General features: G+C 47.1%; 1 protein-coding gene across 1 annotated transcript in view; it reads right to left on the bottom strand.

Annotated features, from left to right (window-relative positions):
* Positions 1 to 14,696, bottom strand: part of LOC137521462 (probable pleckstrin homology domain-containing family N member 1) — a 124,218-nt gene that overhangs the window by 73,864 nt on the left and 35,658 nt on the right. The window contains exon 2 of the mRNA XM_068240754.1: positions 221 to 302. Within this exon, the coding sequence (XP_068096855.1) occupies positions 221 to 302 (82 nt within the window). The remainder of the gene's footprint in view (positions 1 to 220; positions 303 to 14,696) is intronic.

The raw sequence follows: 14,696 nt of genomic DNA, 5'->3' as shown, positions 1-14,696 counted from the left end.
GTTTGGGGTGTTTGAGGGGCTTTTCAGTCGTGGTTCTGCGGCGTTTTAAGAGGAGCATTAATGTTAATGAGGTTTTTAAAGTAAAAACCTCATATTCTGGAGACTTCAGAGTCTCTTTAAAGACCACTGGTTAATTTGCTCACCATCTTTCATCCATCTTTCCAACATACAGGCGGTACATTCTGAATGGGGAATAAAATGAAAAATAATTTTCACTTACCCCATTAGCCAGTTCTGCCGGAATACAGCATGTTCCTCCATTTGGGGACAGAGTACAAGGAGAGCCAGCTGCTGACTGTTTCCTGAAAATTAAAAAAAAATATTATTATTATTTAGTATTTATGTAGCATCGGCATCTTCTGCAGCGCTGTACAGAGTACAGTATATGGCTTGTCAATTTAACTGTCCCTCAGAGGACATATGTCTATGTATGTATCATGTAGTGTATGTATCATAGTCTAGGACCAATTTTAGGGGGGAGATAATTAACTTATCTGTACATTTTTGGGATGTACACTGCAGCTCTATACATTGCATGTATGAATTACACCTGAAGCTTCAGTCAGCTTTAGAAATCCATTAAAGTGAAACATTTTAATAGCATTGCATGGAGCACCAATATATACTTCTAAGGAAAAATAGAGGCCCCAATGGATATAAAATATTTAAAAACAGTTTAAAAGGGAAGTAAGGGTGCATTTACCTCACCAGATGAAAGTCAACTGTATTCGTTTTTATACTTTATTGGAAAATGCTACTGAAAGTTAAAAGTGTTTCACAGGACAAGCTCGCTTCATCAGGCAAAAACAAGATATGGAGTATCCTTAAATACAGATGGCCCGAACTGTTCGCCGGCGAACAGTTCCCGGTGAACCTCTGTGGTTCGCGATCGCGGAGAACCGCAAACTTTTGCGGAAGTTCGGTTCGCCCCCATAGTGCATCATTAGGGTCAACTTTGACCCTCTACATCACAGTCAGCAGGCACATTGTAGCCAATCAGGCTACACTCCCTCCTTGAGCCCCACCCCCCCTTATAAAAGGCAGGCAGCGTCAGGCATTGGACTCACTTGTGTGCCTACAGTAATTAGAGAAGGGAGAGCTGCTGCAGACTCACATAGGGAAAGCTAGTTAGGCTCTTGTAGGCTTGTTAGCTTGCTCCTTGCTGATTCATATTGCTAAAAAAAAAAGCACCCCACAACAGCTCTTTTGAGAGCTAATGTTGTTCTTGTGATCTATTTTTTTTTTGTGTGGCCCACTTGTGGCATTATATACAGCCCTGTCAGTCAGTCGCATCTAGCCTTTGGCACCTTAATTTCTTCTGTGCCACTGCCAGGCCCAGCACATTCAGTGACTACCTGTGTGTGTGTCTGACAGGCAGCTGCACATTTGTAATCCCAATCACTGCACCTGTTCAGTGCACCTATCTACCTATACCTACGTGAGCGCACGCAATGTTAATACCACCAGTCATTGCACCTGTTTAGGGTACCTGTGTGTGTGTGTGTGTGTGTGTGTGTGTGTGTGTGTGTGTGACAGGCAGCTGCACATTTGTAATACCAGTTACTGCAACCTGTTCACTGCACCTGTGTAACCGTACATTGTTGTACCAGCAGTCACTGCATACCTGTTCACTGCACCTGTGTAATCGTACATTGTATTAGTCAAGTCAGTGCATACCTTTCACTTCATCCCCCCCAATATGGACAAAACAAAAGGCAGAGCCAGAGGCAGGCCACCCGGCAGGTCTGTTCGAGGTCGCGCTGTCGTGATTTCATGTGGCCTTCGACCAAAGCACAGTGTTCAGAAGAAGGCACGTGCCATCAACCCCCAATATTGTCAGGACGTAGTTGACTAACACAGAACACCTCATCTTTCTCAGCTTCCGCACGGAAGCGTGACATATCTTCCTCTTCCTGCTCTGATTCTGGCACCCCACTTAACACTCAGTCGGCCGCCACCACCAAAGTGCCATCACACCAGGGCTCAGCGGTGTGGAAATGTTTTTGTGTGTCTGCCTCAGATGAGAGAAATGCCATCTGTACTCTATGCCACCAAAAAATTGAGCCATGGAAAGACCAAGACCCACGTAGGGACAACTACCTTACGAAGGCACATGATTACAAAGCATAAACTGCAATGGGATGACCACCTGAGGAAAAGCAGCACACAAAAGCAAAGCCACACACCGCAGTGGAAGATACCAGGCCGCAATTTTTTCTCAAAAAAGACGATACCTAAACTGTACCGTGATGTTGAAAGGCAAGTGGTGACATCTCTGACACACAGCGTTGGGTCAAGGGTAGAGATGTGGCGAACGGTTCCCGAACCGTTCGCCGGCGAACATCTCTAAATCCCTGGGGCTTTTACTACTTCCGGGTCGCACTGACCCGGAGTAGTACGCCTGCGCTGCCTGGCGGAGCGCGTCCTAGATCGCGCTCCTGTTGGCGGGCACTTTCTGCGCATGAGCGTGACGTCATGAACGACGACACGCTCATGCGCAGAGAGTGCCCGGCAACAGGAACGTGATCTAGGACGCGCTCCGCCGGGCAGCACAGGCGTACTACTCCGGGTCAGTGCGACCCGGAAGTAGTAAAAGCCCCAGAGATGTTCGCTGGGCAAACAGTTCGCCACATCTTTAGTCAAGGGTCCATCTGACCACGGATGCCTGGTCTGCAAAGCACGCTCAGGCCTGCCCCAAAACTAAGTCGTTCCCCACACAGCATCTCTGCCTGCTCTGCCACCACCAACAGGGTCCACCAGGACTCCAGGCGGATTCCTGAATTTTTAAGGCTGTTGCTAGCAGCGGCCGCTATAATAATTTTTCTGGTGCGTATACATGCCTGCCTAATTTTTCTGGCTGCACTGCGGTGGCAACAACAAAACAAAAGGCACGTACATGTGTCAATTTCCCTTCATGATCGTTACCTTGCTGCGGTGAAGGGGCTTGCGTATCACAATGAAGCAATGACCCAGGGGCGTCGCTAGCCCTATTTTGGGGGGGCCCGCGGCCCCAATCTGTCCTGGGGTGCCACGGATCTCCCGGCCGCCGCTGCCCCACTCTGCCCTGCTCCGCTCCGCTGTCCCCGCTGCCATTCAGACCTCGATCAGCGCCGGGCGACCAGATAGAGCGGGCGCTAGGACCTAGCGGACACCGCTGATATGCGGAAGTGACATCACTTCTGCATATTTGTGCCCGGCGCCCACTCTATCTGGTCAGGTCGCCCGCTGATCCTGAGGTCTGATGCGGCAAGGTAGGCGGGGTGGGGAGCGCGCCTGTCACTCACTACCTAACGGGGGTCCCTGTCACTCACTCGCTACCTAATGGGGGTCCCTGCATTCACTCACTACCTAACTGGGGTCCCTGCTGTCACTCATTACCTAACGGGGGTCCCTGCTGTCACTCACTACCTAACGGGGGTCCCTGCTGTCACTCACTATTTAACTGGGGGTCCCTGCTGTCACTCACTACCTAACGGGGGTCCCTGCTGTCACTCACTATTTAACTGGGGGTCCCTGCTGTCACTCACTACCTAACAGGGGTCCCTGCTGTCACTCACTACCTAACGGGGGTCCCTACTGTCACTCACTACCTAACGGGGGTCCCTGCTGTCACTCACTACTTAACGGGGGTCCCTGCTGTCACTCACTACCTAACGGGGGTCCCTGCTGTCACTCACTATCTAAACGGGGATCCCTGCTGTCACTCACTATCTAAACGGGGGTCCCTGCTGTCACTCACTATTTAACTGGGGGTCCCTGTTGTCACTCACTATTTAACTGGGGGTCCCTGCTGTCACTATCTAAACGGGGGTCCCTGCTGTCACTCACTATTTAACTGGGGGTCCCTGCTGTCACTCACTATCTAACTGGGGTCCCTGCTGTCACTCACTACCAAACTGGGGGTCCCTGCTGTCACTCACTACCCAACTGGGGGTCCCTGCTGTCACTCACTACCTAACTGGGGGGTGCCTGTCACTACCTAACTGGGGGGTGCCTGTCACTACCTAAACTGGGGGCTCCTGTCACTGCCTACACTGGGGGGCTCCTGTCACTAACTGAACTGGGGGGCTCCTGTCACTAACTGAACTGGGGTACTCCTGGCGATACCTTAACTAGGGGGCACCTGTCGCTACCTAAACTATCCAGGCCAGCCAGCCCAGCATCACCACCAGCCAACTAGCCCAGAATCACTATCAAAAAGGCCACAGCATCACCACCAGTCAGGCCAGCATTTACTTTAACCAGCCAAGCACAGCCCAGCATCACTGCCAGCCAACCCAGCCACAACATCGGCCACAGCATCACCGCCAGCCAGGCCACAGCATCACTGCCAGGCCTTTCAGCTCACACATCATCCCCAATCCAGCCAAAAACAGTATTGCCAGGTACAGCAGCCAGTAGAGGAGAATTCAGAAGCCAGGTGAGAGGTGTCTACCATATTAAGGGGGCATTCTGCCTATTTATGTGAAATGCTGTCTATTTATGTGGCTCATGACTGCTGAATTTGTCTTGTTGGGGGCCTCAAGATTGCTGAATTTGTCTTGTTGGGGGCCTCACGCTTGCTGACTTTGTCATGTTGGGGGCCTCATGATTGCTGAATTTGTCTTGTTGGGGGCCTCATGATTTCTGAATTTGTCTTGATAGGGGCCTCATGATTGCTGAATTTGTCTTGTTGGGGGCCTCATGATTTCTGAATTTGTCTTGATAGGGGCCTCATGATTGCTGAATTTGTCTTGTTGGGGGTCACATGATTGCTAACTGCGAGACTATGGGAAAAGCTGAATCATCATCATATGAGACAATAGCATTAAACCTACTTTTTTAGCTTTTTAAAACAGAAAATAAAACCGTGAGGTTCTAAAAAAATGAATATATTTTTTCAGGAGTAGGATGGATGAAATTGTTTAGCTTTTCAGTTTTTCAACTTGGATTTTCCATAATGTTCATGTATGTGTTAAAACGTTTGTATAGTATTTAGTAGGGATGGGACGAATCCACAATTTCTTCGAATCCGAATCCGGATCCGAATCTAAAAAGGTTCTCGAATATCTCGAACCTTTCGAATCCCGAATCTAACGAATCCTGCGCATAAGAATTGTGCGATCCATGGTATAGTTGCCCGCAGTATAAGGTACCCAGGCATAGGTGCCCGCAGTATAGGTAGCTAGGTAAAGGTGTCTTCAGTATAGCTACCAAGGTATAGGGGCCCTTACTATAGGTTGCAAGGTATAGGGGCCTTCACTATAGGTTGCAGGGTATAGGGGCCTTCACTATAGGTTGCAGGGTATGTGGCCTTCAGTATAGGCAGCAGGGTATAAAGGGCCTTCAGTATAGGCAGCAGGGTATAGGGGCCTTCAGTATAGGCAGCAGGGTATAGGGGCCTTCAGTATAGGCAGCAGGGTATAGGGGCCTTCAGTATAGGTAGCAGGCTATGGGGGGCTTCAGTATAGGCAGCAGGGTATAGGGGCCTTCAGTATAGGTAGCAGGGTATAGGGGGCTTCAGTATAGGTAGTAGGGTATAGGGGCCTTCAGTATAGGTAGCAGGGTATAGGGGGCTTCAGTATAGGTAGCAGGCTATGGGGGGCTTCAGTATAGGCAGCAGGGTATAGGGGCCTTCAGTATAGGTAGCAGGGTATAGGGGGCTTCAGTATAGGTAGCAGGCTATGGAGGGCTTCAGTATAGGCAGCAGGGTATAGGGGCCTTCTGTATAGGTAGCAGGGTATAGGGGGCTTTAATATAGTTAGCAGGCTATGGGGGGCTTCAGTATAGGTAACAGGCTATGGGGGGCTTCTGTATAGGTAGCAGGCTATAGGGGGCTTCAGTATAGGTAACAGGCTATGGGGGGCTTCAGTATAGGTAGCAGGCTATGGGGGGCTTCAGTATAGGTAACAGGCTATGGGGGGCTTCAGTATAGGTAGCAGGTTATGGGGTGCTTCAGTATAGGTAGCAGGCTATGGGGTGCTTCAGTATAGGTAGCAGGCTATGGGGGGCTTCAGTATAGTTAGCAGGCTATGGGGGGCTTCAGTATAGTTAGCAGGCTATGGGGGGCTTCAGTATAGGTAACAGACTATGGGGGGCTTCAGTACAGTAAGCAGGCTATGGGGGCTTCAGTATAGTTAGCAGGCTATGGGGGGCTTCAGTATGGGGGCCTTCAGTATAGTTAGCAGGCTATGGGGGGCTTCAGTATAGGTAGCAGACTATGGGGGTGCTTTAGTATAGGTAGCAGGCTATGGGGGGCTTCAGTATGGGGGGCTTCAGTATAGGTAGCAGGCTATGGGGGGCTTCAGTATAGTTAGCAGGCTATGGGGGGCTTCAGTATGGGGGGCTTCAGTATAGGTAGCAGGCTATGGGGGTGCTTTAGTATAGGTAGCAGGCTATGGGGTTGCTTTAGTATAGGTAGCAGGCTATGGGGGGCTTCAGTATGGGGGGCTTCAGTAAAGGTAGCAGGCTATGGGGGGCTTCAGTATGGGGGGCTTCAGTATAGTTAGCAGGCTATGGGGGGCTTCAGTATGGGGGCTTCAGTATAGTTAGCAGGCTATGGGGGGCTTCAGTATGGGGGGCTTCAGTATAGGTAGCATGCTATGGGGGGCTTCAGTCTAGATAGCAGGCTATGGGGGGCTTCAGCATGGGGGACTTCAGTATAGTTAGGCTACGGGGGGCTTCAGTATGGGGGGCTTCAGTATAGGTAGCAGGCTATGGGAGGTTCAGTAGAGGTAGCAGGCTATGGGGGGCTTCAGTATAGGTAGCAGGCTATGAGGGGCTGCAGTATAGGTAGCTGGGTAATCCTCCTCCCTCCCCCCGCAGCCTCCTCCACTCGTCCCCCTGCATAAATAAGGAGAAGCAGCCTCTCACCTCCAGCATCAGCGTGGAGCCCAGAGCGGCAGACTTCTCCCTTCACTTCCTGGTTCCCCCTAGTGGCCACCTGACCGGCTCTTACTGATGACGCATAGTAAGAGCCGGTCACTAGGGGAAATAAGGAAGTCTGGAGGAGGTCTGCCGCTCCGAGCTCCACGCTGGTGGTGAGAGGCTGCTTCCTCTTATTTATGCGGCGGGCGAGCGGAGGAGGCTGCAGGGGGAGGAAGGAGGACAATTGCGGACGGGTAAAGCGGCGGATGCGCGGCGATGCAGCGTCGGGATGCGGCGGATTCGGCGATCAGAAAATGGCGTCGGGATTCGAATCCACGAATCTCGAATATTTCCTAATATTCGAGGGATTCGTGGATTCGCCGGATTCGTCGTCCCATCCCTAGTATTTAGTTTAAATTGCTGTTGCCACTTTGCGATAGATAAGTGACTTGTGGGTTGCAGTTTGGGCCTCCAAAAAGTTCACCACCACTGATCTAATCTAATGTACGATTGGCCCCACCCATGGCCACGCCCACTCACTGCATGACCACGCCCATTTTTTTGCCGCGGCGCACATAGCCCCCACCTAGTGCCCCCAGGTGCCACCGATCTCCAAGGACCCTAGGAACGCCCCTGATTGACCGCCGGCTATATGAGTGTCTCGGGGGGTGGCACACCAAAGATAATAAGGTCGTTGCTTCATTGTGGACAGACCAAATTCGATCAGCTGGACAATCACTGTTGTTCTGTCATTGAGCTACCTCAGCCTGGCGACCATATGGCTTGAAAACCACTATCGCCTGCACTCTCGCCATGGTGCGCACCAGTCCAGCATGGCCGTCACAACACAAACAGCTGTTTGCGGTGTGTTACACAGTGAGTTTGGTGTGTCAGTGTGAAGCAGTGCACTAATTACACTTCCTGATTGATGTATACACATGCAAAATGTTTTAAAGCAATTTAGGCCTGCAATATAGCATTCAAAGTTATTTCTGCCCTTAAAACGCTGCTTTGCGTCAAATCCAGATTTTTCCCCGGGACTTTTGGCGTCTTTCCCACTCATCCATGCAAAAACTCCGATGTTAGACCCCTTGAAACATCTTTTCCATCACTTTTGTGGCCAGCATAAATGTTTCTAGTTTTCAAAGTTCGCCTCCCCATTGAAGTCTATTGCGATTCGCGAAAGTTCGCAAGTTCACGAACGTTTGCAGAGTTTCACGAACCCGGTTTGCGAACCTAAAATCGGAGGCTCGGGCCATCTCTATCTTTAAAGTGCTGGTCACATTCTGGGCACCTCAGTCCAGCACTTTAAAGGACTTCCGATGCGGAAAAAATTGAACAGATTTCACTCACCTGGGGCTTTTTCCAGCCCATAGCAGCCGTCTTGTGCCCTCGTTGCAGCCCCGGAACTCCAGGTTGTCCCGCTGGCCGCTCATGAAGATTGCGACCACGCTGGCGGGACGGGTCTTCTGTACCTGCATGGGCATTCCTTCCCCTCGCGTCCTTGTCATCTGGCGCATACTGTGCCTGCACAGTAATTGACATGGACGCAAGGAAAAGGGATGCCTGCACAGGCCCAGAAGACCTCGACCCGCTAGCTGGGTCGCTATCTTTGCCAGCGGGACAATGGGGAGGACTGGACTGCGGCGAGGGTACGAGACAGCTGCTATGGGCTGAAAGATGCCCCAGATGAGTAAAATCTGTTTACATTTTTTTGCATCGAATGTCCTTTAGAGTTACTCCATGTCATTTCTTCCTTCATTGACTACACTTTGCCACCCTTAAGTGGCTTTGTAAGTGAGTGGGATTGGGCTCTTTCTCTCCATCTACCTGAATTGAAAACATACAACTTTAAACTTCTTTTAGTTCAGTCCTCATTTCGATATACTACACCATATTGGGTCTTGGCATTATTTTTCTAATGTATGCATACAGTTCAATCAACTCTGTGTGTATCTAAGGAAATTACATTGTAGGGAACAGATAACAAGATCAATAGTTCTGGATTTGTCAGTATGGGAGCTGAATAACATTAAAACAATTGCCCTCATGCAACCGAGTCGGTGCAACAGGGGGGGCAGATGGGGCACAGAGGCATTTTCTCTGCCTCATGACATGCCTCTGTGTTGTCGTCATCCCCCCCACCCCCACCGCTATATAAACTATAAACTCCTGAAATTGGTGACAATAATTGTCGCTAATCTTGAAGTGAAAGCAGTAGAGTGATTCCCTACTCAAAACACCCACTGGGGGCGTTTTTGCAGGCTTTCCACAGCTGCCATCGGGCAGCTGTCTCTGCCTGGCCACTCCCCCGCCTCCCTGCACGCTGAGAGAGCAGCTCACTCTACTTCCAGCGCCTTGACCCCAGAGGTCACGAAAATGAAAGTATGGAGATGTGGGCCATAGGGCATGATAATACGCCCCGCTCCCCGGATCAGGTAGCATACGGTAGGTTTTTTTTATTTTATATCCCTACCTCGGGCTCTCTTTAAACATACATTTTAACCAGGGAAAATACAAAATAAGACTATGGAATTCCAGAAAAATTCTTTTTAGCAAGACTATAGATATAATTCTTTATTTCATCAGTTTATTTTCACTTCAGGATTCCTTTAACCACTTCCCCACCCTGGTCGTTTTCACAGTTCATCTCAGCTCTGATAACTTTGGCAATAACTTTATCAATAATTATCACAACGGATCTATATATTGTTTCTTTCAGGACAAATTAGGCTTTTTGTGGCTGATATTTGTAAAATAAGGGGAAAAAAAGTAAAAAAAATACACAATTTATCCACTTTCATATATTATAGCTTTAATGTAAACAGTTGTATTGTACATTAAACCCACGCATTTTATTTGTCTATACTTCATGTTTATTTAAACAGTTTGTTTGTTTTCATAATGTATTAGTAACAAATGATATAAGCTACTGAATTGTTACATCTGTCTTCTCCTGGAATGTTTATTTTACACTTTACTCTCTAGCCCTGCCATTGAATTCCCTGGGGGAGGAGAGGGGTTTGGTGTCATTTATTTTCAACTATATAGCGTTTTATCAGCTCAGAGATAAATAAACAGTGTTATCTAGGATTTTGTAGGGAAGAGAGTGCAGAGACTTATTTTCACGTCATGGGGCAGCAACTGGTTAAAGGACAACTCACCCGAGGCAAAGCTATCTAAGTTAAGCACAGAGGTATGTTCATGCTGGATCCACATACCTCAGTGCATTGTCCGTTCCTCACCTTTTTCCCCTGGTTCCTTGTAATTACTGTATATTCCTGCGTATAAGACTACTTTTTAACCTTTGAAAATCTTCTGGAGAGTTGGGGGTCGTCTTATACACCGGGTGTCATTGATGCCGAGTGATACGCCCTATCCTGTTACCGCCTCTCAGATCTCCATGCTGAGGGAGCACAATCTATTCTTCCATATCGCTCTGATAAACAGGTAGACAAGGAGAGCTGACCAGAGTTGACCAATGCAACACAAACAGTACAGCACCAGTATCTGTTCATACATAGCACCAGTACATGATTTTTTCATTTTTATTTTAATTTGGTGTGCTTTGGAAGAGGGGTAGTCTTATACGGCGAGTATATCCCAAACTCTATATTTTAACTGGAAAAGTTGGGGGGTCGTCTTATACGCCCAGTCGTCTTATACGCCGGAATATACGGTACTTCTTGAAAAAAATTTAACTTTGTTGCAATGTTTCCTCCTATCACCCTCCCATTTCTTTCTCTTACAACTAAAGTTAGAGAGATATGGAGGCCATATTTATTTACTATTTAAACAATGCACATTGCCTGGCTGTCCTGCTGATACTCTGTCTCTCAATATTTTTAGCCATAGACCATGAACAAGTATGCAGCAGATAGGGTGTTTCTGACAACATTATTAGATCTGACAAGATTAGCTGCATGTTTGTTTCTGGTGTGATTCAGACACTACTGCAGCCAAATAGACCAGGGGACTGCCAGGCAGCTGGTATTGTTTAAAAGGTAATGGGAGGGTGATAGGAGGGAACAGGGCAGCAAACCTGCCTCTTATTATCTGAAAATTTGATATCAGTCAAAATTCAAATTTTTCAAAGAGTGATTATGGAGACCAGGGGGGAACAAGCAACACACAAAAATATGTGGATCCAGCATAAACATAAAGTGCTTACATTAGGTACCCTTGCTCAGGTCAGGTGTCCTTTAAGTTTCCGTGCCATAGTGAGATTTCTGAGGAATGTGACCGGATGTCCTACCTAGCTTTCAGTTACCATGTGCATCAGTGAGCCTAAGGTACCCTCTTGGTGGTTTACTAGTGGTCTTTCTTTGAATCACTTTTGGTAGATACTAAACACTGTGCTTGGGAAAACCATACAAGCTGTTTTGGAGATACTCTATCCCAGTCATATAGCTTTTATAATTTGTCCCTTGTCAAAATCACACCAGTCTTTATATTGCCCATGCCCATTTTTCCCATTCCCATCAATCGCCTTCAAGAACAGACAATTCGTGTGTTGCCTAATATACCCCTGTCTCTTGATAGACTTGATAGGTGTAACTGTAATGAAATAATCACTATTATTCACTTCACCTATCAGTGGTTTTAATGTTGGGGTTGATCAGTATTGAAGTAAGTTTCCTGGTGAAAAGGGCACCAGCATAGACTTTCATGTTAATTACCGTGATTTGCAGCTAAAAGCAGTAAAAAGGTAGCTAGATGTGCCCGATAAAATAGATGCCCGCTACACAAAGTGCGGCTACAGATGGTGGGCTATGCTGCTATTTTATCAGGCACTACCACCATTAGCCGCTTATCACAGCAATTAACACAGCAATTAACATGAAAGTCTATAACCGTACGTTAAAAAGGGGCGCTGGGAAAAAAGGGCGCGGGGTTTTAAACGATAAACATGGATAACGTTTAAAAATATAATGTACTATATTTCGTTTAAAAATAATGTTTTATAAAGTTATAAATCATTAAATAATGTGCATGAAATTGGCAATTGTGAAAACGTCAATCTTCCATTTAAAAAGTGAAACGTATAATAACGTTTAAAAAAAATAGTAAGTAACCCTCCCTGTACCTACCCCTAACCCCTAGACCCCCGTGTTGGTGCCTAAACCTAAGACCCCCCTGGTGGTGCCTAAACCTAAGACTCCCCTGGTGGTGCCTAAACCTAAGACCCCCCTGTTGGTGCCTAAACCTAAGACCCCCCTGGTGGTGCCTAAACCTAAGACCCCCCTGTTGGTGCCTAAACCTAAGACCCCCCTGTTGGTGCCTAAACCTAAGACCCCCCTGGTGGTGCCTAAACCTAAGACCCCCCTGTTGGTGCCTAAACCTAAGACCCCCCTGTTGGTGCCTAAACCTAAGACCCCCCGTGATAAGCATTAATAACGTATGAAAAAAATATTGTGCTGTTTTTCGTTTAAAAATAATGTTTTAAAAAAGATTGTACTGTTTTTCGTTTAAAAATAATGTTTAAAAAATTATAAATCATAAAATAATGTGTAATCATGAGAAGCAGTTATAAAACAGTAAAAGTCTCCGGGCGCCGCTTATAAAACGTTATTTTTCTCCGGCGCCCTTTTTTCCTGTCGGGCGCCCATTAAACGATATTTATTATGGGAGTGAATGGCAGCGCCCGATTTGTCCACTTGCCTCAGGCGCCCGAATTTACTGTTACCAGCGGCTATAGCAGGCACTGGGACAGCCGTAAATCGGGGAAATTTGTAATGTTACTGTTATGCTGATCTGTTTATGCACTAGGTGGAAAATATGTCACTGTGTTATCGAGGAAATGGAACAGTTGTAACCACTTCTGCTTTGGAGATTGCTTGGAATGCAGAACTAGCGGTACAAACAAGTATATTATCTTATCTGATATCATGTTTTATGCTTGTCACTTTGTCATCCTGCGCTGCACCGATTGTGAAAAATCCAGCTGGGTATTTGCATCAGCGCAGAAGTCAGGCACCTGCTGGGTGGCACACGAAAGACCAGCCTGGCTGCCCATCACGTGTGATTCAGGGTTGCTCGTAAACTACGCCAGCGCGAATCTACGCGTTGTAGTACACAACTACGCATCGTAGTTCGTAGGCGAAGTTTAAGAACTACACGTACGCATTTCCGCGTAGTCGTAGTCCCACTATGCGAAGCTTCGCCCGCTACGCGTAGTTGACGTATGTATTGCGAAGTCAACTAGGCGTGTGGTAACTGCATCTATATGGATCATTGCGCATGCGCAGAAATATTATTGCCCTTTTATACGCATACAATTCCGCATTGGAAGGTGGAATGTACGCTTATATTAGTTTATATATGCACATAGGTAGCAGATTATTGCGGAAATTTTTCCACATAAGGGCATAAGCGGTCGCATCAACTACGCTTCGCACTACGCGAAGCTTGCGTATTTTAACGCGTGGTCTACGTAATGCAAACATAGCGAAGTTTATGATTTCATAGCCGTAGATTGCGAAGCGTATTTGCGTAATAATACGCGTAGTTCCAGCGTAGCGAAGTTGGCTGACTACGACCATCCCTGGTGTGATTACACATACAAGCAGACGTCGGTGGCCAGTCTCTATCCCTGCTGCATACAGCATGTGTGGTCCCTGACTTGAAGTGAATCCTCATGAAAGTGATATGGAGTCTTCCTCCTTATTTATTTCCTTTTAAACAATATCAGTTGCTTGGCAGTCCTGCTGATCTGTTTGGCTGCAGTCATGGCTGTCTGAATTACACCAGAAACAAGCATGCAGCTAATCTTGTCAGTTCTGACTATATAGTCAGAAACTTCTGACCTGCATATGCTGGCTCAGAGTGTAAGCCTGAAAGTATTAGGCAGAGGATCAGCGGAACAGCCCGGCAACTGGTATTGCTTAAAGATAACCTTAAGTAAAAAAAAAATGAGATGAACTCACCTGGGGCTTCCCTCAGCCCCTTGCAGCTGATCGGTGCCCTCGCAGCTCCGCTCCGATGCCTCTGGACCCGCCGGCGATGACTTCCGGTTTCGCCGTCAACGGCCGACAGGCATGGGAACGCGAGTGATTGTTCGCGTTTCCAGCCTGTATATCGCTCCCTATGCTGCTATTGCGGCTCCTGGTCCAGAGACATCGGAGCGGAGCTGCGAGGGCACCGATCGGTTGCAGGGGGCTGAGGGAAGCACCAGGTGAGTTCATCTCATTTTTTTTTTTTATGCCTTTAGGTTCACTTTAAAAGGAAATAAATATGGCAGCCTCCATATCACTTTCACCTTGGGTTCACTTTAATAAAACCTGCGTCGCCTGCATTTGCTGCTATATGAGAGTGTTAACCATATCTTAGGAAATGCAGGTGAAACAGGCTTCATTAAGCTGGAGACCACACACACAGACAACAGGGGAGTCTGTCTGGCATCTGCTAGAGAATGAAGATGGTTGCCTCCATTTTTCTCTAAATTCAGGTTTTCTTTAAATTAATTAAATTACAATTCCATGGGACAGAAACTGCAGAGCTTGCTTCCAGTTAAAATGATCAGTAGTTATAAGTGAAAGCAGATTCGTCTTCCTTAATGATCAGTGTAGACATGCGTCACATTCAGAACCAACTAGGAAGGTTAGGAAGAAAAAGAGCGGAGATCAAATTGTCTCTTGTTTTGCTTATGGAAATGTGTATATACTTTAATATTCTGTGACTTCATAAAACGACTCTTACTGTGAAGAACCCCTTTTTTAAAACCGGTAGCAAAATCTCCCTTCCTCCATCTTTCATTATCGCAAATGACAGGATGTGAGCAATTGTTAGAATGATCTTTCAAATTTCCACTATTTGAAAGTTCATTTTTAAAGTCCATGACTTTATTGAAA

This window comes from Hyperolius riggenbachi, chromosome 6 (genome assembly GCF_040937935.1).
Source record: "Hyperolius riggenbachi isolate aHypRig1 chromosome 6, aHypRig1.pri, whole genome shotgun sequence".
Taxonomy (NCBI): Eukaryota; Metazoa; Chordata; class Amphibia; order Anura; family Hyperoliidae; genus Hyperolius; species Hyperolius riggenbachi.
The sequence above is the reverse complement of the archived record's forward strand: the minus strand, read 5'-3'. Positions and strand labels throughout refer to the sequence as shown.